This window comes from Delphinapterus leucas, chromosome 16 (assembly GCF_059928025.1).
Source record: "Delphinapterus leucas isolate spDelLeu-1000000601 "Yukka" chromosome 16, BTC_Dleu_Yukka2, whole genome shotgun sequence".
NCBI classification, from domain to species: domain Eukaryota; kingdom Metazoa; phylum Chordata; class Mammalia; order Artiodactyla; family Monodontidae; genus Delphinapterus; species Delphinapterus leucas.
Genome location: NC_143144.1, coordinates 76,700,108 through 76,724,816, shown reverse-complemented (window position 1 = coordinate 76,724,816; position 24,709 = coordinate 76,700,108). Strand labels below are relative to the sequence as shown.

At 40.2% G+C, this 24,709-nt stretch overlaps 1 protein-coding gene across 6 annotated transcripts in view; it reads right to left on the bottom strand.

Annotated features, from left to right (window-relative positions):
• Positions 1–4,084: 4,084 nt before the first annotated feature.
• WDR11 (WD repeat domain 11) overlaps positions 4,085–24,709 on the bottom strand; it is a 54,396-nt gene continuing 33,771 nt past the window's right edge. For 2 of the 6 annotated variants that reach the window (XM_089898246.1, XM_089898247.1), the window contains exons 14-29: positions 23,550–23,658; positions 21,528–21,652; positions 20,682–20,829; positions 16,400–16,506; positions 15,859–15,973; positions 15,307–15,478; positions 12,861–12,969; positions 11,857–11,919; positions 10,663–10,728; positions 9,691–9,868; positions 8,966–9,061; positions 8,278–8,443; positions 7,664–7,761; positions 7,077–7,222; positions 6,227–6,348; positions 4,085–5,029 (exon numbers count right to left, since the gene is read on the bottom strand). In XM_089898246.1, the coding sequence (XP_089754372.1) occupies positions 4,872–5,029; positions 6,227–6,348; positions 7,077–7,222; positions 7,664–7,761; positions 8,278–8,443; positions 8,966–9,061; positions 9,691–9,868; positions 10,663–10,728; positions 11,857–11,919; positions 12,861–12,969; positions 15,307–15,478; positions 15,859–15,973; positions 16,400–16,506; positions 20,682–20,829; positions 21,528–21,652; positions 23,550–23,658 (1,978 nt within the window). In that variant the 3' untranslated portion in view covers positions 4,085–4,871. Of the gene's footprint in view, positions 5,030–6,226; positions 6,349–7,076; positions 7,223–7,663; positions 7,762–8,277; positions 8,444–8,965; positions 9,062–9,690; positions 9,869–10,662; positions 10,729–11,856; positions 11,920–12,860; positions 12,970–15,306; positions 15,479–15,858; positions 15,974–16,399; positions 16,507–20,681; positions 20,830–21,527; positions 21,653–23,549; positions 23,659–24,709 lie in introns of those variants that run through there. The other 4 variants (XM_022568592.3, XM_022568591.3, XM_022568593.3 and 1 more) reach the window with 3 other exon arrangements.

The following is a 24,709-nucleotide window of genomic DNA, read 5'->3' as shown; positions in this document are numbered from 1 at the left end:
CTTTCTCTCAACCACCCCGGGAGGCAGGCAACATTATTCCCCTCTTACAAAGGAGGCTCACGTGACAGCTTGCCCAAGGTCAGGCAGCTAGATGGCAGGGACATGCCATCCCGAGGCCACGCTTTCCTCTTTGTTCCAAACCTTGGGCACTGGCACTCAGAACCACTGCTGAGCAGCTTTGCAAAAGCAAAAAGCAAAACCCAAGGCTTGGCTGACAGTTACTCTGCTAGCCAGTGTGGCTCCAGCAGACCCTCTGCAATGTGCAATGGCATTGCCAAGAGCACAAACTTAAATCAGATTCTTAAGATCCCTTGAATTAACTAATGCTAGACTCTTGCTAGAACACGATCCTCTATAGGACAGCTTTCCAGCTGCTTCACGGGACACGGTCTATTTTTCTTGTCCTACTCTTGACAGATATTAGCAACTTAAGACATGCAAGGGCCTATTGTTCAATTACATTCCCGATGCGCACTCGAGACCACTGGGAAGTGAACCTAATCCACAGAACTAAATTTTGTTGTTGGACAGATGGTTCTTAAGAAAACGATCCGAATCATTTCCCCCCAAATCAGCCTTTAAGAAATCTCGTTTCTCAGGCCTTCCTCCTTCCCTCACTCCCTCCCACAATGTATCTGTGCCAACTTACAGTTTGCCAGTTTCCTCCTCAGTTGAGCTTCTCCATTTGATTAGGTTGCAGGCTTATCCATCCTCCCCTTTTGATAACCGCACTTCCTGGCTCATCCACATGGGATTACACGAAGCCCGAGTCATCAGGTGCTGAGACTCCCCCCACCCAGGGTTTCTGTCCAGAAACATCTGTACCCTGTGAACTCACGTCAGCAACAGTAATGCCTACCACAGGTTTAGGGTGTAACGATTTTTCATCTTCCACCCTGCCTGAAGCATGAAAGCTCTAGATGGTAGAATGTCAAAATACTGGAATAAAATGAGGTCTTATTATAGCAGAACATGTTAGGAGGTGTCTGGAGTAAGACTGAGATTTGCTTAAAATTGCTGGTAATGAAACAGCTCTTGGATATAAATTTTCTATCGTCTGCTGATGTCATCTATCATTGATTGATGACGTATATATACCATCTATTTATCTCAGAACTGTCAGAAATAAGACTAAGGTCAGCCCAGGTGATACATGTTGTACGTAGTTTCCTAGACCCACTGCCATGGGAATTGGGGCCCATAAAGGAGCCGGATGCGATGACGCTTATAACAACATGTTTCTGAAAAGAGCTAAGTTCTAGTGTACCTAGTCAGAGAAGGATCACTGATCTGTGCCCGGAAAAGACAACTGGACATCTGAAATTTCATCTCAAGTTGGCATTATGGACCTAGAGTAGGAGTGGGTAAACTTTTTCCTGTAAAGGGCCAGACAGTAAATATTTTAGGTTTTATAGGACATAAAGTATCTGTTGCAAATACTCAAATCTCTTGAATTGAAAGCAGCTACAGACACTGAACAAATGGTCATGGTTGTTCCAGTAAAACTTTGTTTACAGAACAGGCAGGTCTGCAGGCCGCAATTTCAGCTCTTCATCTTGAGGATGTCCCGGAACAGGGGCCCCTTCCCGTGCAGCCCACCCACCTGCCCCCGTTCCCCGCCAGCCCGCACTGCTGCCCCACACCAGCCCACCGACTTCAGTTTCAAGAAGACAGTCAACACGAGAGAAAACGAACCCAAGCAACGTTTTTAAGGCGGTGACTGAGGAATGTCTTTTTATCTAACCTTAAAGTCTTAACTAATTTGTTCAATCTTTCTGAAGCTGTACATCACAGGGTTTTTAACTGCCTTCTTGCCTAACTGCACTTGGCTTTGCTAAAAATAAATATGGAAGATGGAAAAGCTAAATATCAAACCCAAATCACCTACGGAACCTAGAATGTCTTTCCTTCTCTTGTACTTAGGACAGTTACTTTCACCTTGACCAAGTCATATTTCTCAATGTCACTGAAAAAAATAAGGAGGGTCGGTGGTGTTTAGTTGGGCTTTTTCGGTTTGAGAGCCAAATGCTGAGGCAAAATGCCTGCAGGGACTCATCTGAGAGCCGCAGTCACTGAAAGTCTGAGTGGGAGAGAAGTGGGGCCTTCATGGCATTATTCTGCGTGGGCCCGGCATGGCTGACGGAGCAAACACATGCAAGGAGCCTTTAAGGACAAGAAAGGCAAGTGGGGCAATGTGCCCATCCGAGTGCCCTTTGGGCCTGCCCATCTAATTGGATTCCAGCAGTTCTCAGGAGAACTGCATTCCTAAAGCCCAGCTCCTTCGCTTTTCTTCTTTTAAAACACCAGCACCTTCAAGTATAACCAATTAAAAATCCCTTTACATTTTAACTGACAGGCTTCTTTCATTCACAAGTTGTTTTGAGTCAGTCAAATCAGTTACAAGATGGGAGCAGAAGCTTTTGTTCTTCTAAAATAGATCCCAAAGAAACAGAGCCCTACTGGCTCAGAGAATACTCTCACTTGTCTGTCATTTCTGCCTTGCAGAATTCTTTTATTCTAGCATGACTACAAGTTTGTACCTGAACACTTCACGTCAATCATGGAGTGCTGCCGAGGAGAATGCAATACTACGGGTGACCACGAGCTGAGGATTCACTGAAACCTAATGCTGTCTTCATGCAAGAGGAAATCTCCAGGCAACAAACAGTCAAGAGAGGAGCTGTTTTCATATGGAGGTGAGGTCTATTCTGTAGAGAATTTCTGATTAGTTGCGTCTGGGAGGGACATGAAGCTTGTACTGATGCTGCTCTGATATCTATTTTAGAAGAACAAAAGGTTCTGCTTCCACCCTGGCCGAGAGCATGCCACCACCCGCAGAACAATTACTAACCGAACAGGAAAAAGGTAACAGTGAGCGACAGGAAATGGCTCTGCGAGAGCAGCCAGAGGAGTGGTCTCACATGGGGCCTCCCTTGCGCAGAAGCCCCTGCCCACCAGACCAGGTTTCTCCCCTCCACCCAGGCTTCCTTCATTGCCAAGGGAAGGGCCAAGGGCCTGACAAGCACACCTGTGGGGATCTGCACAGGGAGAAACCTGCTGACCTGAAGTCACGGTCACTCTCCTTCCCAATTCCCGCTGCTTGTGTCACCCTGGGAAGCGAAGCCTCCTTTGCTAATGCACTGATAACACAATGTGCTTAAAGACCTTCCGTGGAAAGGCAAGCTGAGGTTCAGAAAGACTGACTGTGAGTGTGATTCAGCTGCCCTTGAATTCGAATGCTCACCAGAGGGGCGTCTTGACACAGACTGGCTGCCATCCTCACCAGCCGGTCTGTGACATGTTCCAGGCTCTCGGGCCTCTCTGCTCAGCTGCTGCCGAGCTGCGCCTGGTCCGCTCCTCCATTCCCACAGTCAGGCAACAGCTCACTGCCTATTTGCTGGCCTCCAATCCAAAGCACATTAAACTTTCAAGATGCCCTATGCCGGAATTTCTTCTTTTTTCTCTCTGCTTACTAAGGCCAGCATTCTTTTCTCCTTTAGCTAGTTGACGGTTGAATTAATAAAGTCTATCCTGACAAGCATTTAACTAAAAAACAATATAAAGAGAGCTGGGTTTGCCCATGGCCTTCAAAAATTCTATGTAACCTACCTAGGCAAAGAAAGGGCAAGAAGGTTAGCCAATCACAGGACCAATGAATGGGTCCTGGGTTTCTTCTAGGACATTTAGCCAAAGCACTGGCCTGTGCTTTCCCAGGACAGGCTCTTCCTCTCCATGGATCTCAGTTCCTTGTCCGATGGGGCAGACTGATTGATATCTAAGGGTAGAGACTACGATTTTATCTAAAAACACCTCCTGGTGGGTGTTACGATATGTGCCACTGTGGACATCCAGGAGGAGAAGACAGGAAGGCCATTTCCTCACCTCTGAGAGCCACAAGCCGAGCCCTGCCCGCCCAGGAACTCAGAGGCAGCTCTATGCTGGGGCCCGAGCCCCCGCAGCCCAGGTTCTCCGGGTTCAGCAAAGCGGCTCGGATGCTGGAGGGCCGGCAGCTCGACGGACTCCTGAGGCACCAGCCCAGCACCCGGCCTGGTGCGCAGCAGCTCAGAGAACACAAAGGCCTGGCTGGGATGAAGTCCCTTTTTATTTATCATTTCTGTAAATTATACACATTTAAATTTTTAGCAATAATTTATAGCAGTCACATCTCATATAGTTCAGTCATTGGAAGAAAACAAAGAACACTAAAGAAGAGTGCCTTCAGAGAGGAGGTTACTGTAACACATCACTGGAGTTAAAATCCAAAATATACAAGACTCCACATACTGGAACAAAACATAAAGCTTACAATTTCTCTATGAGCCTATGAACCTGAAATTACAAAATTTAGCAATTGCCCAAATCAGGAAATCAACAGTTCTGTTTTCAAGGTAAGAAAACAAGGAATGCTATGGTAAGTCACCTTTACTGCTTAAATGTTTCTGCTCTGTTTGTACCTGGAATGACTGTATATAAACACAGGCAAAGCACAGATTTCAGAATAGGTCTCACAAACTCCTTTTGCTATAGATTTAAATCTAGTCAATGAGAAAAGCAATTCAGTTGCTTGGATCTTAAGTTTTAAAAAAATTAAAAGTGTTTCCAGGGACTCTTAAAACTGTCTCCAAAAGTATAAAATGTTATACTTTCAAAATCTGAAGCGTTCCCATCTTTGTCTGAGATAAATACAGGTCCTAGAACCTGCTCCTGACAGCATAAACGTTCACATACTGCGGTGCACATGTAGTGAAACAGCCCACAAGGACCCCGGCAGGGACGGCATCGTCATGAGCCTGGGCTGTGACCGTCCACAGCCAGACCAACGCCCCGGCCGACTGCTCGCGAGGCCGCGTGCCATGGTACATGCCGACCTGTCACTCTTCAGTCAGTTCTTGCTTGGGAGACTCCAGCTCATTCAATAAATCTTTGCCAGCTGCTCCAGCTTTTGAAGCAAAAAAAACCGCTCCCTGTTTAAAACCGAGGTTCTTCAAACTTCGGGCATAATCCGCATATATAGCGGAGACGAGTTTCTGTAAACCACAGTTAAGGAAAAGGAGGGCAAAAAGGGCTCCCCCAGCTGCCCACAGGCCGGAAACAATGACCAGCTCTGCTGGAGTGTCCACGGGAGGGCAGCACGGGAGAAGCACAGTTTCCTCTTCCCTGGGGGAGGGCAACTCCTGGCGGGGGGAGGCGATGTTTCAGTGTGTAATGTCCCTGCACTTGCACCAGCTGAGCCCAGAGCCTCTCCTTCTACAAGACCCAACTAACATGCTCCCAGATTCTCCAAGGTCTAAATGCACTTAAGGACTGGAGAAAGAAGGATGACAGAAGTGAAACTCACGTGCATGCCCTCATGCCATTCGAAAGTCGGAGAGGCTGGTGGTTTAAGAGGCAGATGAGCTTCACTGAGAGGTTCTATTTACAAAGCCTGCCCCAAGGCAAGAGCTCCAGATAGCTGGGTGTTGGGATTTTAGACAGCCCTGTTCCACTGTGCTCTGATATCCAAAATGGCTCCTTCAAACTAGAGCCAACTTCCCCAGTGCCTAGATATATGACACTGAGTTCAGCTTAATTTTCTGTAAAAAATTATACAGGAAATCAAAACCATGTCATGTAGAAATGAGGCCACAATGTAACAATTCAAGAAAAAGTGCAATGATATAACAACAAGGCCTCTGCAAAAACAAGGACCTGGGAGTTGGATTCTCAAGCTCATTCTTTTCAAAGAAACACATGTGACTCAAGTGACGTGTAGAACTGAAATGCTCCTGGTCATACGTGGACCACAGGGACCTGCCTGCACGACACGTCTCTCTGAAGTGCTGCTGTGTCTTGTTCCATGTTAGACTGTCCCTATGGATAACAGCAAGTCTTTCTTTTTATTCTGTTCCAATATGCATTTATTCCAGTAGCAGCCTCCTTTACCTTTCCTAAACTAGTCTTCCTCTATCTTCTTTTTAAGTTCAAACAAAACATTACAAAATTCGGGCTCCCTCCCCTTTACAGCCCTTCCTGACCCTCCGTCTATCTCACAGCTGATGCCGGTGATGCAACAACCTTCTCTCTGATTCCGTCCCTCTCGTTTCTCCCTCTTTCCTGGCTCTGGAGGGTCAGAATACAGATCTTTCTCGATAGAATAGCTCTTCCCCGGCAGCACAACCGAGAGAGATTCTAAAACCTGCTACGGCATCTGCTTCCTCCTCAGCACACGTGCCCCGGCAAAGGATATCTGTGTCCTCGCTGACTTCAATCGCACCGTACTTGAGACAAGCTTCCACAAACAAGGCCGCTCTGTCGAAGTACCTCATGCTGCTCAACAGAACGCGAGTTAGGTGCTGTAATTTACGGTATCTGAGAGAACCGTCCCAGGGCGTGTTTCTATGTAAAGACTTGTACACACTCTCCCCGGAAGCCCGAGTGCTGCGTAAGTCACACCAGCACCGTTCTCAGCCCCGGCTTAGAGGAAAGGAAGGGAGAATTCTCACGCCCCAACCTCCCGCTCTTTTTTATTAATACTTAAAAAAAAATCTGTGAAATCGCTGAATTTCACAGAAATCTACAGAGATAGGACAAGGATCCACATACCCACTACCCAGATTTAACAAGTAAGCTTTTGTAGTATTTGCCTCAACCTACCTCCCTTAGATTTTAAATAAATAAAATGTCCTATAACAAGTGATGAGTATTAATTACCCTTCAAGGTTCTCAGAGGGGACACCTCCAACTCGCCACACTTTCTTCACCCTTCCTACTGCCTTCTAGCCTTCATCTCAGTTGCTCTACTCAAAGATGAATTGTCCCCAATTCTCTGAAGACTTTTTTAATATTCTTTTTAAACAGGTACCTGTTAGGTGTGACTAGCATATTGGCAGGAAAATAACACAGTTCCTAGACCAAATGAAGAATTAATAAACACAGACTGTTCCATCCCTTTAGGTTTCTTTTTTAAATAAACCTAAAATGTATGCTTCTCCCTTCACTCCCGACACCGAGGACTACCCTCCACCCGGCAGAGCCTCAGGACAGCGTAAGGTGGTTAATCCCGGGTGGTCCTGACCAGCTGTGGACACTGGGTGTACCTGTGAAGCGTCTCAGCCACGCTGGAAAAGCAGCCCAGGGAGAGGAGGACCAGGAGGGCCTTTGACTTCTGGTTCACTTGAGGGGAGCAAAGGTGGTCAACCCAGCGCTTTAAAACATCAGCGCACTCTTCTGGATTTAAACGGACCTGGGAAAGACGCCCACGTTAAAAACAGAGACATCCTGCACTACAGAAGGGAAAAGAATGGAATCGAAATGGGATCTGTACCTATGAAACAAAGCTCGGCTCTGCTTTATTACACACCCCCTGATGCCGCAGCATCACGACCAGCAGTGGCGGGGACCCACGCCTTCGGGACCGCCAGGCCTGGCGGCGCCGCTGGGCTGAGTCTGGGCTCCCACCCCAGCAGGGAGAGGAGGCAGCTGCTTTCACTTAACTGCTACGAATGCAACCTCCAATTTGCAATAAGAAATGTAATTTATACTCAAAGAATAAGAGGATGAAAGTTGCAAGAAAATATTCGCAAAGCCGCTTTGCAGCCACAAAAATACTTCTAAATCTTGAGTCCAAAGTTCAAGACTGAACTTTCTATCCCAAATGTTCAAGGAACCTACTAGAATCACCTACTTTGGCAAGCCACGCTGCCCGGTTCCACTCGCCGTAGGTCTGCAGGTAGCGGCAGGCATCTGCAGCTTTGTCTATCAGGCAGAGCAACTGAACACCCTCTGGAAGACAAAACAGCAGCCCCACAAGTGACACTGGAGCTGTCTTTCTGACGAGTCACTAAAGGGTAAAATCACCATTTGACTTCATCTGGTCTTGGACATTTTATACCTACCTATTGGAGACATTACTGACTTAAATTTTAAAATAAAATATTAAAATAGGGCTTTACAATGTTACCACTCAAATGAACAGGGTTGGAAGTACAAACACAGTCCAGAAAACAAACAAGTAAAGCCTACCTCACTCACTGGTTTTCAGCATTTAGGGTGCCCAGGTTTATCCAATTTATGCCTATTGCCTTGGCAATTATTAATAGTGCCCCATTTACTCTTTAAAAAGCACTCTGGTCTAGATGATTAAATTATATGGTCATCTTATCAACTGCTAGCAATAATCTTTCTACTTTTCTCAAGTGTCTATAAAAAAGAAAGAAATATCCCTAATAACCAATTACTTTCCAGGAGTGGGTCTGATTTTCCAGAGTATTAACGAACATACCCCAAAACATGCCTTACCTGCCAATTTCCCATTGGCAATCATATTAGTTGCCACTAGCTTAATGGTGCTCTGGGAGGGGCCTGACGAGGTGACAGTTGTGACCAAGCAGGCTTTCAGTGAATCACAGTAATAATGCTGGTTATCTGCGCTTGTTTCCAATAACAACTGCACAGCTCTGTCTGTCTAATAAGAGAAACAGTTCTTCTAATTACGAGGCCATTTTCCTCCAACATAACCTTTTAAAATTCATAATTTGGAACACTGAAGTTTTCAGCTTAAAGAGGACTTTTCTCAAAAATGTTCATGAACACTTTGTTTACGTATATACAAGTTGAACAAAAGTACAACACTGCTTCTTTAGGACAAATGTAAAACCACATTCTGGTTTATACAGGTGCTTATGTAAGCTTTGCACCAGTCAATTCAAAGACACAAAACCAAAACCAAACAAAACTAGTTAGGCCTCATGTGACATTATGGAAGCCAAAATTACAAGCTGGTTAACCATATATATCTTTGCTTTCTCAGAATGTTTGTTGGTCTTATTTCGAAAGAAAGCATAATTTATACTTATACTTTTATACTTTTAAGGAAACACTATATAGTGTGTGTGTGTGTGTGTGTGTGTGGTATAAGTAATGCTGTAAATTACTAATCAACTAGGAACTCCCTGAAACATGAAAAGAGTTATAAAAACTGACATACTTGACCCAAGAGAAGTAGCTGGTCTGTACATTTCCTGGTATGATCATAAGTTGACCGTTTCACCTCCTGGAGATTAACCCTTTCCAGCTGAAATTTCTAGAGTAGAAAAATAAAAGAGAGAGAAAATTGAGGCTGGATTTTAAAACTTTTGAATTATTTAAATTATACTTAAAGTCATTTTAGTAAACATTACTTTGACTTCTGAGGTTATTAATCAGCTTCATAGAAATCTAACAGCTTAATAAGAATCTAAGAAGAAAAAATGTTGAAATGTATTCTAATCTGTGTGCAAGTTTGCCTGCTTACAGAAACTGGCACTTCAGTAGAGCTGGAAAAAAAATCTCTATGTGTAATTTAGTACTCTACTGGAAGTTAAAAAAATTACGAAACTACCTTTATATATACAGAACAGCAAATTTAAACCAAGTAAATTGTTTGTTATTTATAGAAAATTAATAAAATGAGAAAATTAAAATGAACCAAGTTGAAAAAAAATTTTAAGACCAAAAAAAATTAGAACTGTTAATAATAAAATTTTAATGTCTATTAAAAAACTCTGTAAGCATTTATGAGCTTTTCAAGTACTGAGTCAATCCTTTTTTATGTGAATGTGCCAAGGGACTCATTTCTATTACATGGACCTTTACTTAGTGCGAAAGTTTCCCAAGGTTAAGATACTTACAAAGACAGAGCTTTAAAGGTTTTTAATATATGAAACATAATACCTGAAAATAGGCATTTTCACAGAGCACATCATAACATATATCTAGTGGGTTGTTCACTTTGTCTCGAGGAGCAGTTTCTTTAGCAGCTGGTGTGCTTGCTGCCTTCTCCTGGGACAAGCTGTGCAGGTAGTGGGCAGCGACAGTCCAGAAGTGCAGCTCCGATTCATCGCCGTAAAGCCTGGCAAGGGTGAAACCAAAGTTTCCACTGAACTCACACAGCAGAGTGGGGCCTGGATGGGGGCTTCCCACAGTAGCTTCAAGTGCTGGGAGCATGGTGCTGGCATGTGAAAGACCACGTGCTGGGCTGGGTGGAAGAGGTGAAGCTGCAAGTCCTCCAGCCCTGTTACTGGGTCTCGAACGGCACAGGGCTCTGACTGCATGAGGCCCCTTCAGACCCAAATCCCCCTTTGTTCTGTGTTAAGAGGAACACCATGGTTCTGAAGCCTGGGCCATTATTTACCTGGTTTGCCATTAGCATACCTTTCAATCTGGACCAACTAAGGAAGAAGTTCCTCTGGAATAACTGACTAGATAAGGTGTGGAAATAATATGCTATTTATTCTCTGGGGAGTGGAGGGAAATGTCTTTTTTTATAAGGGACAACTCTACTGTACAGTAAGAATGTAGAGGTTATTACTTCTAAATATAAGTTATTGGTACATTTAATACCAATATTGGTACACCAATATATATAGGTATATTTATGCACTTTGTAGCTGATATTTTAAAACACTGTCTGTAGGAGGGAGTCTTTTCAATAGAGAAGGCCTAGATCTCATGTTTAAAATGTGGGGGTTTTTTTTCCTATTTGTAGTACTACTTTCAAAATTAATTGTAAGCCAACTATAAAGGATGAACTGATATATTTTCTAAAATCCGAAAGAGTCTGGTCTTAACAAACAACCTTAATAAAAGAAATGAGTTAACCTGAAATTCCCTGTGTCTTACACAAAACATTTCAAACAGAGTTACCTTGAAACAAGCAGGCATCTCTGCAAGAGAGTAAATTCCGGATCGAGCAAGAGTTTCTTTAAGTCACTGTGGACAGGAATCCAGACAAAGGCAAGACAACATTTTTGAATCCAACAACAAAGGAGATAAATCAGTAACTCTTAAAATGAAACATCCTACCCAAAGGGTATGCTTAGAACTTACAAAAGAAGTCACTTTGCTGTGACCCTGAAACTGCAAAAGCTTACAGGGCTTAGAGTGTATCTAGGTTTGGAGAAGCAGTACCCATCAACCACCACAGCTTAAGGCTCTAATTGTGATTCACCTTCTTGCTTCTTGAAGCAGTTCAGCTCACGTTTTTAAAAGTATGAACAGCTGTCTAACTATAGGAACAAGAATGTCATTGTTGATAAAACGATTTTGCTGATAATCATCAGGAACAGTACATACTTTAGAGACGATGCATTCAGAATTTATTCTTGAACGTATTCAAAAATTAAAATATTTAAGGAAGAAAGGCTAGTGTTTTTATAAATTGCTATTTCTAAAATAGCCAAATATAGAATATTTATAAATCAGGAAGAAGGGAAGATAGTCTTTAAATCTATTCTTTTCCATTTAAACATAAAGGCTAACCTTGGAAGAGAGAAAACAATAAAGTAATTATTTCGAATTTGACATCAATAAAATATTCTATTATCGTTAATTTATTAAGTATTAAAATACTTGTGGCAGAGTCTAGGTTGCAAAAACATGTTATGTTTTACCAAGAACTCCTTGTGGACCCATATTTTTCTACTTCCTTTCCAATATTATTCCCAGTACATATTTTTAAATGCTCTTGGCTCTAGGGAGCATGTTAATTTCTTAGCCAGAATAGTGCACACACAGCTCCTGACACAGAGAGCTCACTTTAGGAGAGGGAAGTGGACACACAAGAATCGCCCTGTGTACACCCTCTAACACGAGGCTTCGCAGGGGACCTGTGCTGGAGGCAGGCTGAGCTATAAGACGTCCACTGCACAGCAATCTGAACCTTACTTCCACAAGACAAAGATTCTAAAGGGAAACACACCTCTGTGAACAGAATGGTCTCTCCGTGGGCCACTAAATATTTTCTAAAACAAAGCTTATTTTAATTTTAAAAAGCCTAAATCATTATGCTTTTCTTTTTCATATTCTTATCTTCTAATAAAACATAGTTAGAGTGCTTACTTAGACAATGAGTTCAACTGCTCTTGAAGGAGATTCTTTATTTCTTCATTTTCTGGATAATCACTGTACCAAGAAAAGATTTTAAATGAGTTCATTTTCTCTTCACTTACAATTTTTTATTTCACTTACGATTTATTTCTTCACCAGAAAAAAAAGTTGTATTAATATAGAAATAACTTCTTTGTAGTCCTTGGTTAAAAACCTGGTTGTAGACCAAAACAACAACAGTCTACTCAGGAACCTACCAATCATCTTTAATGTCTGCTTTTATGTTATTTAGTCAAAACCAAGAAATGAGTACAGAAAGTCCCCTTGGCCTTCAAGAAACCAGAAAATTGATCAGTGAGCTCTAAAAACTATTAGATTTAGATTCATGTTAATAAGGAACTTAGCAATGACTAAAGGAATCTGCTTGTTCTGCTCTGCAAAATGACCATTCATTTCTTTAAGTAGATACTTCTTGGAGAAAAGATACCTCATCATATTATTATCTTTTTAATTCCCCTAACCCAGGCCTATCTGTGCATTCCACATGGCATAAGTCCCGTAACACCTGTGGTAGTTTAACTAATAACCACTAATAATGTGAATATTTTTTTGCAATGAGGCAGACTATAAAACATAAAATACCTCTGAAGTAGGCCCCTTCATGCTGCTTCTAAAAAGAATTAATCTTGTCCCCAAATTCCTCTTGGCCTCAACTGGCCCTCTTCACACTCAGTATGCCATGCCCATGTTCAGACAGTAAGACTACCGCAAAGCCACCTGAGAGCAGCACGCGTACTCACAGCTGTCCACAGGCTCACGCTTCCCCAAAGTCCCCAGAGGGGTGAAGACAAGAGGCAGATCAGTGATTCTTTTAGTGTGTCTGCCACTACTGCCTCAGCTCGGTTTTAAGGTTCCAATCCCTATAGGCCCTGGAGACAGGTCACTGCTGATTTTCATGGGTGTCCTTCAATCTTAAATCAATTAGGAAAGGAAAACAAAAATGCAAAAAAACTTACACATGAGAAATGTCTAAAGAATACCGTCCATTCCAAGGCTGATGTAATAAGAAAGCTTTCAAGGCGAGGGCGGCCCTTGGAACAAGGAGATATGGGCACCACACGGGTTCTAGACAAGAAAACAGTTTTTGCTTTTAATAAGTAAAATTTTATACTACTATAAAGCTTCAGCTATAGACAGTTTACAGAGAAGTCAGCAGAGAATGGTGTGTAAGTCTGGTGGCAACTCAGAGAGTATGTTCAATGTAATCACTACTTACGACACAGGGGCTAAGAGTTGGGAAGAAAGCAAGATTGAAGAGTCTCTGACACCATAGTGATACTATTTAAAGTGCTTGGAAACAGCATCATACTAAATGTTATTTAAGTCTCATACTCTTGAATTCCTTTTAGATGCTGCTAAAAAGAATATTAAGATTGTTTTATGCCATTTTATGCCCCTGATAATAGGCAGTGTGGGCAAGAAGGATTCTCCAACTCAAAAACAGGGATTCCAATTTTCTGCATTTGTCTGACCTCCCCCTTTATGGGGGGTGGGGGGAGGTATCAGACAAATGCAAATAAAGGCCAGGTGGAAGAAGAAGACTATCTAAGCTATTCTAAGAAAACGTATTTGAATCAATGTATTATGATTTTTCTACTTGTCATCAAGGAGAATTGAAGAAAATATATTAAATATTATATCACTGCACATGACCTCAAATGATTTTATTTTTATCCAACATCAGTTAAGTCCAAAATACATTTCTAATTCCTCAGAATAGGAATATATTATATCAAACAGATTGATATTTTTCCAAGCTCAAATCAGCACATATCTGGCAGCAAACACAGACATCTTTTTCCTAACTCCATATTTACACTCTCACCAGTTTTTATTCTTTAACATTTATTGAGTGTTGTTCCGAGTTTAAAGTTCAATATGTGGAAATATGCACAATTTTATTGTCCTTTCCCCATTATTATTTAAAAATTTTTCCCTTTCTGGCTGAGGTCACACCAACAGAGATTGGATAGGAATAATTTTTTTTTTTTTTTTAGTATTAGGAAAACTTTAAAAGAAAAATGTAATCTAAAATCTGGCTGCAGGCCAGCCGTTCGGGTATGGTATTAAACATGTGCTAATGATGGGCTCTAATTCTGTAGTCAGTTTAATTTAAAAATAAGTACCCTGGCTATGGAGATTTTTAGATACAAATTTTAAGTTAAAGGTCAAAGAAAAGCTTCTCAAACATTTAGATTATATTTGCACACTTCTTTACCTAGAATTAGTAACTAAAAGAAAAATCATCCTTGAAATTCCCTCCATTTCCTTAATAACTTTATGTTTAAAATAGTATCTATGCTTGTCTTTCCCTAGGAGGAAGTCCTGTTACTTCTGCAGAGCTGGCAGGTGTCTCAAGGACAGATATGGGAATGCAATGCTCAATTTCTGCCTCAGCAGATGGCAGACACGGTTACAGAATAAGAAGCGGTGGTTCCCAAATACAGTGGCAGGGTGGGACAGTGACAAAAACAAAAGCATACCTAATGTAAGGTAGCCCAGCCAACATGAACAACAACTTGGTAGTGCCTCAAGCACAAACATAACATGAAGGGGCAGGTTTTCAAAACACTATTGCCTCTGAATGTGCCAAAGATTGACTCTACAAAGGTACAGACAATTCCCAGAGCTGACAGTTTCTAAGATGAAACTCAATAAATGACTAAACAATTCTCTAATGAAATTTTTTACAGATCAGATAGCTTAAAGTGTACACCAAATATATGCTTGGAGAAAACTTAATGAAGGAAGTCTGATTTTCGAGTAGACTGATGGGTGCATTCACAAACTTTTCATCCTTCTTTTACAGTCACAGTTATTTTTGCTAAAATATTTTTCATTCTGGAAAAAACAATCTCAAAGCATAAACCATACAAAACCATACGAAAAAGGGTAAGGTAGTGCAATCATCTAATTTTGTTTTGACTGGCCTTTAACAACCCATGAGATGGGCATCAAAATTCATGATACTCAGAACACTTTCCAAAGTGATTTCTCCATGATGCATGGCTGAGAAAGATGTAAGGCTCACTATTAAAAAGCCAGCAGCACCTTATCACTAGATTTATGTCCTCTAATGAGTTCTCCTAAAGTCTGAGGAAGCCATTTTTATAAATGTAAACATCTTTGATCTTTTGACAGAGCAGAGCACTCAGAAAAGGGTCAAGGAAGGGGCGCTTGGTAGACCAGAGTCAGGGAATGATTGACGTCTGCAGTTACAAAGAGTCTAGCATCTCAGCAATAAAAACACTCAAGCTTTAAGTTAATATATAATATTTTCTTAAACTCAGATTCCTAGAAAGCAAGACTGAGATGAAACAGAAGCATCTCTCTCCCCTGAAGAGAGCAGCTGGTGCAAAATAAAGACAGGTTTCCAAGCATCCTTTCCCTAGAACTCCATACCAGTTAACTCCTGTTCATCCATCCTAAAACAGGTGGACTTCATGGACATCTCCAGGACCCTGATACACCCATCATCTGAAGCCAGGATCACTTTATCTGATGTACACCAGTCCACGTCCAGTATCCGAAAGGTTACATTTCTTCCACTTCTTAAACTGCTCACCATCTGAACCTTCAAGAGTGAATTTGATTGTCACTTTCACAAAGAAAAGGAAGATGTTAATCATTCTGGATTAAACAGTCAAGGAAAGACAGCGCCTGTGGCAAAGGTCCAGTTTACGTTCAAAACTGAACGGTCTTTGGCAGTCTACCTTCCACATGCAGACTGCATTTTAAAGGTCCCAAAGATAGTGATAACATTAAAAATCTGTTGAGCTATCACCTTTAAAACAGAAATACTGTGAAAGAAAAATTTTAAAGGAAGAAAACTTTTAATAAGCTTGACAAACCCATTACATAGTTTTCATTTCTAAATCAGAAGGAAGAAAAATATACATAGTTCCTGTGGCCAGCAGCTTCATTTGCAGTGTACCCACGTGGAGCTGGGCCTACCTCTTTAGTATCCCATACTTCAGCTCCATCATTGTACATTGCTATTAATTTTTGGTTTCCTTTACCAGGGGCAAAACGAATCTTCCTCACCCAACTTCGGTGTGTAGGTATTCCTCTGAGGACAAACAAACAAAAACCAAAACACCAATATGAAGTAGAGTAATATCTCATCATCAAGAGATATGTCCAATGTCTCTTTCTATCTCTGTTTTTGACAAGGTCTAGTGATGTGACAGGAGAATCTCTGCTTTCTGGGACAGGGGCCACGTATAAGAGAAAGTGTCTGCTCTTTAACAATGGCTGGAATAGTGTCCCAGGACTTCTGCATGAGCCACCTGCAGATAAGGGTCTTCTATGAATGTTCCAGAGTTTGGCTCAAGGCCCTTCCTCCCAAGTTCAGTGACAAGAGACCCAATGGTCCAAGCTCCACATGACCATATTTGGTGACCCTGCTTATTACCAAGTCACAAGCCTCCAATGGAACCATACCAAGAGATTTTTTTTTTAAACCAAATAACACGATTGCATTTTTGACTCATACCTGGATACTCTGCCTTTCAAATCCCAAAAATTTAAATTTCCATCCACATCTCCAAGAACTAATGTATCACCTTTCCAAGCGATGCAGGTAATACTACCCATACTTCCCTAGAAAACAACAGCAACAAATACACATCAATTTCACCACTTATAAGCAGTCATAACAGAGAAATATTTTTATTTAATAACTGTGATAAAATAATTACGATATTTTAATAAAACCTAATTAAAAACGGTTTTGCTTTAGTAAGAACGTCATCAAACACTAACAGAGTTCAGACACTACGAGAGCTACCTAGCATTTCGATTTCAACTAGGAAGAACCAGGAGATTTCAATTAGATAGACATTGTTATCTGAACTAGGTTTATAGAAAAGGGATGTCTTTTGAGGGAGAACTACTTCAGAGAAAAGAAAATTAAAAGAAGAAAAAAAGAGAAGGAAAGGACACCCTTTCAAGAGAGCTCCTGTCTCCAAGTTATCCCTCACTGCAAAAGGATAAATAAATCTATTCTGGGGGAAACTTAAAGCTGTTTCACAGCTAATTGTTCAGCAATTTTTCTATTGAAAGAGAGGATCCATCACTATGTAGTACATCTGAAACTAACATAATATTGTATGCCAACTATATTTCAATTAAAAAAAAAGAAAGAAAAAGGGGATCCAGAGCTTCACTGATACCTTCTGGAATAAAGAAGGTGAAGAGATACTGGGTATTAAAGGCATCTGCACAATTTGAAATCACAGAAGGCTCTGCAGAGAAGTTACACAGGGAAACACAAATATAAGAATGAAACACTACTGTAATAAATCCAAGTGGGGAGAAAGGAGCTTCAAGATCTAACACATGCACAGAGGTCATGTGATGGAGAGCCGAGGAGCCTGGGCTCTGGGGTCAGCTGCCTGGGCTTGAATCCAAGCTTTATCATTTAATTTGCTGTGTGATTTGGGGCATGTTTACTAATCTTTCTGTGCCTAGAATTTATCATCAATAAAGTATGCTAAGCTCACAGAACTTGAGGAGTTCCTATTAGTGTTAATAAATTTCTACAGGTAAAGGCTTTATGACAATGCCTGCCACAGAGTAAACAGTCAATACATGTTAGCTATTAAATAATATTATTGCTCAATTACTTTTCTACTTATTCTCTACTTATATTAAAAGAAATCTTGTTTCTTAATTTATAGAACAATGTAAAACTTCACGTGTTTAGCTCTCATGCCATCGATAGTAAGAAGGAGGAAAGCTCCAAGGGTTTGCCAAATTGGCTATTAGTAGACTTGCACACACACCAAATACTGCGTAAATCATAATGTTAGTCAAGAAACAGAAGAAAAAATTGGATTAAGTATTTTAATGAATTCAATTAATAAAAAACTTAGAAAGCTATGTTAAATAGAGTTCTGTATAGTATAAAGATCTTATTTCTATTCTCCTGACCATATTAACAGAATGTTTAAGAATTTGCCTTTAAATTTACTTTTTCAGTCTTAAATTTTTTTTTACATTTTATAATCTTAGTTTCTAACTTCTAAAAATTAGAATATTAAAGTTTAAATTTGCCCAGAAATCAGTGTTACCAGCTTAGAATTACAAGTGATGTATTAATACAACTGCACAATTAAACAACTCAGACCTTTCTACCTAAGAGCTTGTTGATGGGATATAAACCATATGGAAAGTCTAAGGTGCTTTCAGAGGATGTGGCACAAACTCGCTTTGTGGCTCCAAATAATCCCAAGAGAACCAGTGTAAGATTTAAAACTCTATGATAGAGTATTATTAGTTGACATTGATATGTTGCCTACGTGTAAAATATGATGTTCAAAAGATCAGAAGTAAGGCTGGCAGCAAAGCAAAGATATTCATTCTCTCCTGCTATTCTGGTTTTCTGAATAAAGGCAGTCAGTCAACTATAAACTCTCCATGAGAACATAATTTAAAATGTCAAGCTTTCTGCTTCTTTTCCATTTTTATATACCGTTAGTTCTGGGGCCAAAACTCAGGGGAAGTTTCAACTCAAAACAAATGTTTAACACTTTACATTTGGGAGGAGGGTAAGATAAATATTAGATTAAAATAAACAAACAGGGCTTCCCTGGTGGCGCAGTGGTTGAGAGTCTGCCTGCCGATGCAGGGGACACGGGTTCGTGCCCCGGTCCGGGAAGATCCCACATGCCGCGGAGCGGCTAGGCCCGTGAGCCATGGCCGCTGAGCCTGCGCGTCCGGAGCCTGTGCTCCGCAATGGGAGAGGCCACAACAGTGAGAGGCCCGCGTACCGCAAATAAATAAATAAATAAATAAAAAATAAAAAAATAAACAAACAAAACCTCTGCCTAAATTCTACATATTTATTAGTCATTGAAAAATATTTTGATTACTGCAAATAAAAATAATGAACCAAAACCTATTTCTCATGTTTTATATAGTAGATGCTTAATTCTCTTTCCCTAAAAATAATCTGCTCTAAAATACGCACTAATTTCACTAATAAGGCTGGATCCTTATTAGGATGGTCATTCCTTGAGGAAGCTGCTTCTAGCTGTGGAATAAAATGGTCTGGCAGGCAGAATAGAGACTTGCTATATCCTGACTTCAGATCTCCATAAAACAGTGTAGAATCTTAAAAGCTGTGTGGTGCAATAATCCTGAAAGAAGCAGTTACAAAGAGAAAAATTCATGTGTCTAATGTTCAAAAATTTTTAACTTTTTTTAGGGTGGGGGGGAACTAGAATCTCAAAAATTATTGGATTATTTCTATTCTAATCTCAAATGTGACGTGATTAGAAAACAAAGAGACTGAGCTATTTGCAAGTGCCACTATCGGAGTTCAGATGGGTCCTTCTCTGGAGTCTAGAGGAGCTCTGAATATTACTAAGAAAGCAAACTGACTTTCCAGAGGACAGATCATTACACTGCAACTCTTATGCCCATACCCTTTAACCGTAGCTTTTCTTGCTACACACTTAAAGTTACTGCTCCTACTTTTAACTACCAAATATCAACTTTTCACATTTGCATTATTTTCACACTAGTGAAAACTTTTGGCAATATTAGAGAGTTTAAAATAGACATTACTAAGTCTCAGATATGAATTGTTCTATATAACAGTAAAAATGTAATTACAGTTTGAAAAGCACTTTCACATGCTAGTTTCAATTTTTATCAATGAAGGTTTTTTGGATGCCCTCAATTCTTCTAAAGCTGTTAATAAGGAAGATGTGGTAGCCAGCCCCTAAGAGGCCCACCCCCCTACCTGATTCTGCCTTTGGTATTCACGTCCTTTGGTAGTCACCTCTCACAATGAACAGTGACCCAACAGCATACTGTGAAAATGTGACTTCTGAAAACGAGGTCCTAAAAGACATTGCAGCTTTCTTTTGCTCTCTCTTTGATCACTCGCTCTGGAGGAAGCTAGCTGCCATGTCTGAGGACACTCAGGCAGCCCTATGGAGAGGTTCATGTGAGGAAGAACCAAGGCCTCTCATCACGGTCAGCATTAACAGCCATGTGAGTGAGCCATGTGGGAAGGGGATCCCCTGCCCCAGCCAACATCCTCACTGCAATCTCATGAGGGTTGGCATTCACCTACAACATTCCATTTTTAGATGGCAATTTTAAATCAATATATATATATTTAAAAAACCATCTCATCCTCCAGTTAACGGTTATAGTATTATTCGTTAACAAAAACATTTTCTTCATCCATCCATTAAAAACAACCTGTGAGATACACATTGACACAATTAACTACAAAACCTTGGTTAGAGAACTCCACAAGCCCACAGGAGGATATATATGTTAGTAAATATTAATAAATATTTTTATACCTACAACTGATTACTATTACCCAAAAATAATACTAGATTTTACTCAAATCCTTCAGGATAATGCTTGAAATGGAAAGAAGAGAAACTAGAGTCAGACAGACAGACCTGGCTTTAAAATGCTGCTCTGCCATCTCACTAGGCTGTGCAACCTGGGGAAAGTTACTCACTCTCCCTCAGTCTTGTCATAGATAAAATGTAAATAATTCCTCATGGATTATTATAGTGATAAAAATGAGTAACACACGGTTAAGTATTTAATCGAAACAGTTATAATGCTATTCGCTAGCAGTATGGAACAAGTTTAATCAGTGATAATAGCTCCTTAGTAAAGTTTATTTACATTACACTTTTCTGAGATAGTTTTCACACTCAACTATGGCTTCACTGGATATAGAACCAATAAGGACCTTAATAAGAAATCTTAATGAAGATTTAATCACAGGTTCGACTCACATCTGGTGGAATCCGAGCGCTATCTTTCACTGAGTTTCCTTCAACAGTGAGATGATAAACTTGGCCATCATTATCGGTAAACACAAAATGCTCCCGGGCAGAGATGTTCTGACTGAGTTCAGATTTACTCTCAGCCTCCTGCAACAAGCTTTGGGATAGAGGAAAATAAGATAAAGATAATTCTTTTCCCTCAAGTGACATAATTAATTAACTCACCCCAAATACAGATGCATTAACAGGGGGTCAAAACCATTTAAAAAAAAAAGAAAGGCTGAAACTAATCTTTGCCTAGTAATAACAGGAAAACACAAATTACTCCGAATGCCACGAGTGAACACTTACCCTGCACAGAAAAATGTGGTGATCTAGACCTCACACAAGAAAAAAATCCTTTTTGCTGTTTCTGCTGCAGAACAGAGGCCTTACCTCGACTCATCATTCTCTCTGAAGTTTTTTATTTGTAAATTTAGTGGGGATGGGGGCGGGGTGGTACCTAAGTTAGAATCCCTAATACATTTCCTTTGGTGAACATAAATGACAATGTGACCCATCTGGATATTCATGCTACATTCATTTGAATTTCAGAAGCTGAAGTTTACGGAGCAGAAGGGCACTGAGAATGATCATATTCACTAACGGGTGCTGATGTGTAGGTGTTACTGCACAGGTTACTGCTGCAAACTGCACCAAGCAATGCAATACTAAAACTAACTCTATAGTAATATGAGCATGTACTGAAACACCAACGTATGTTCAAAAGCAGACTAGAGGTGCCTTGGGATGACACTTGTCAATTTCCCAACCATGTCTTGGCTATTACAAATGACAGGGGCAGAAACAGGGTACCTGATCACAGATGACTCAACAACGCTCAGCTCTGTATCTGAGACCACGGTCTGGCGGGCCATGGCCTCTCGGGTAGCCAGCTGTTTCTTTCTTAGGCTCTTCAAGTTGTGAGAAGGTGACCACTCCTGTGAAGCAAAGACAGACATGCCCGCAAGTGATCAGTTTCTCTGTCAAAGAACGCTTCCAGAAGAGCTGGGCATACCCGCCATTGCCCAGCGTCACTTATTATTACTACACATGAATTCACAATTTGTTCTCAGGTTTTACTTTTTTCAGAAAGGTTGAATGAATGCATCTTCATTACAGCTTATGGTAGAATATTTTAATGATCTACCTCTAATCTTCAATTACAGCTTAAGGGAAAAGAGCTTAATGGCCAACTCCAACAGGTTTTAAACTTTTGATGCTTTCATTTTTTACAGAATGAAAATAATACATTTAATTATGGTATCTCCCACTCCTTACCTCCCCACCTCCCCCTTAGGTACACAAGGTGAGATGATCACACTCCTCCAATCATGGCCCATTACCATCTGTAGGTCCACCCCAAACCTCTCCTTTTATTTATTTATTCCTGCTTATTCTAATGCATTTAATCTAACATCCTCTCATATGTATAAATTCTTAACATGTAGTTATTTTACATGCACATATTTGTGATCTGCATTAACATAACACTCCATAGGTACATCTGCCAATTTTTAGCCTAGTTTTTAGTTTAGTTTAGTTTCCCAGCAAAAGACACCCAGATTGTCTCTATACTCTCCTCACGGCAAATTACACTGCAGTCAATATCCTCACAAAAGTTCCTGTATGACCAGAAGCTGATCAGCTGGAACACAGAGGATGTCTGTGTTTGCCTAAGTGCTGCCAGTTTGCTCTGCAGAATGGCTTCACTGGTCTAGATACCTATCAGCAGCGCCAAGGAATTCCTATAGCCCATATTACACCCACATGGGATGCTACCTGGCTTTCCACTTTTTGTTCGTCTAAAAGGTACATCATGGTTATTTTACTTTGCACATCTCAAAACCTATGAGTTTGAACATTTCTTCCCATGCTTGTTTGGCCTTTTAGGTTTCCCTGCCATTCATTAACTGTTCACATGCTTGTTCGTCCTTCCACTGGGGCTCCTGTCACTTCATTGCAGGAGTTCCCACAATACTAATCCCTTAGAGGGATTAGTTAACCCTTTGTCCATCTTAGACACTGGAAAATTTCTTTTTTCAACTTGTCTTCTATATTTAACCTTGACAATGGTCTGATTCATTGAATAGAAAGCACCAATCTTGATATAATCAAATTCATTCAATTTTTTTGCCTTTTGGTTTGAGCTTCAGATATCCTCTTTTGCCCCAGAATAGAAAAATATTCTTCTGTATTTGTATTAATTTTATAGCTTTACTTTTTTTTACATTTAGGTCATTAATCCTGTGGACCCCACCTCTGAATATGGTATTATGCAGAGATCGAGTATTTTTCTCCATAAAGTGAGACAGTTTCCCCAATACTGCCTACTAAACAGTCTGTCCCTCCTCTTGGGTTTGTGAGCTACTTTACCGTACATTCAGTTTCCAAACATTCATGGGTCTGTTAATGAGCTCTTTATTATACTGATCCATTTCTCTTTCTTGGGCCAATATGACATTGCTTTTATTTCTACAGTTTAATAATATGTACTGTATGGGGTAGGATGCGTCCGACCCCCACCCATACTGCCTACATTACTCCTCTTTTTTCAAGGTTGACTATGACCTTTATTTTTCCATAAATATTTTAGAATATGTTTATCATGTTCTTCAAAATATCTAAATTAAATTTTAATTGGAATTTAATATAATATTAGCTTAACCCATCCAAGAAAATAAGAGTTGTCTCCATTTGTTTAGATCATCTTCTCTGAATACACATTTTTGACAAGAAAATACACAGGAGTAGTGATTTCAATTCAAGCTAAAGAAAAATATTCATCACGTATATACATACCTAAATAAACTGTTTACTTCTTAAATTGTAACTTACCAAAGCAGTTATTGCAGGGAAGTTTTTGGACATTTCTCTAAGAATGGTACAGGTCCTAACATCCCATAACTCCAGGGGTTTATCTTTGAATACAACTGCCAAATACTGTCTAAAATAAACAAAATTACTAAATAAACCTCTTTTTGCAAAATTTTCACAAGCAGTGCAAATAAAAAGTTCAGTAAATCAGAAAACTCAGATGACACATTCTAAACAAAGAGAATTTAAACTAACCTTTAGCCCTCATGATTAACAGTCCTAAGAAGGTAAAGCTCTAAAATGACCTGTGAGAGCCACATAGCCATAAGTTAGGCAAGGAGCCCAGCTCAGAATGATGAGAAAAGGCATGAGTTCACATCCTGGTGCCACATATTACAATAACCCTCCTGAGGCTCAATTTTCTCATCAACACATGAAAATACCACTACTTACATCAATGGATTGATTGGTATGCAGGTTACGGTAAAAATTAAATGAAAAAGTAAGTAAAGTTTCTATCATGCCGACAGTGAGGAAATGTGACAGAGTAGGAAGATCCCTGTAGCGCAGTGTTATCAAAGGACTCCCACTTGATAATTATGTGACCTCAGACAAACCATGTGACCTTTTGAGTTTTATTCTGCTTATCTGTAAAATGGCAACACCTGTCTTACATACCTCACTAAATACTGTAAGGATAAAAATAAACAAAAACGACCAGCACACATGAAAGACTTTTATAAACCGTGATGGATTATACAAATGCAAAATGTTACATTTTTTATTATATCTAATATAAAAACAAGTAAAGGCGTGTATGTAAATAACTAATATAAAAGAGAATCTGGTAAATGCTATAAAGATTCACTATGAAAGTTGAGATTAATTTTGACAATAGGAAAATGGCATTCTAGGCAGAGTTACAAGTGTGATAAATGGCAAAAGACAGGAAAGGACACAGGGTGTTTGGGGGAACATGCTGTTTGAAATGCAAAGTATGTGAGAGCAATCATCAAGAGAAAGAAGGCTAAAATGTGAATTTTGGATTCACATTATAAAATCCCTAAGACACCCTAAAATGCAATGCTAGCATGTGCAGAGATTCATCCCGCAGAGAAGAGCAGATCACTGAGTTTTGAAGCAGTGGTGATAATGTGATCAGTTGTTTAAGATGTATTAAT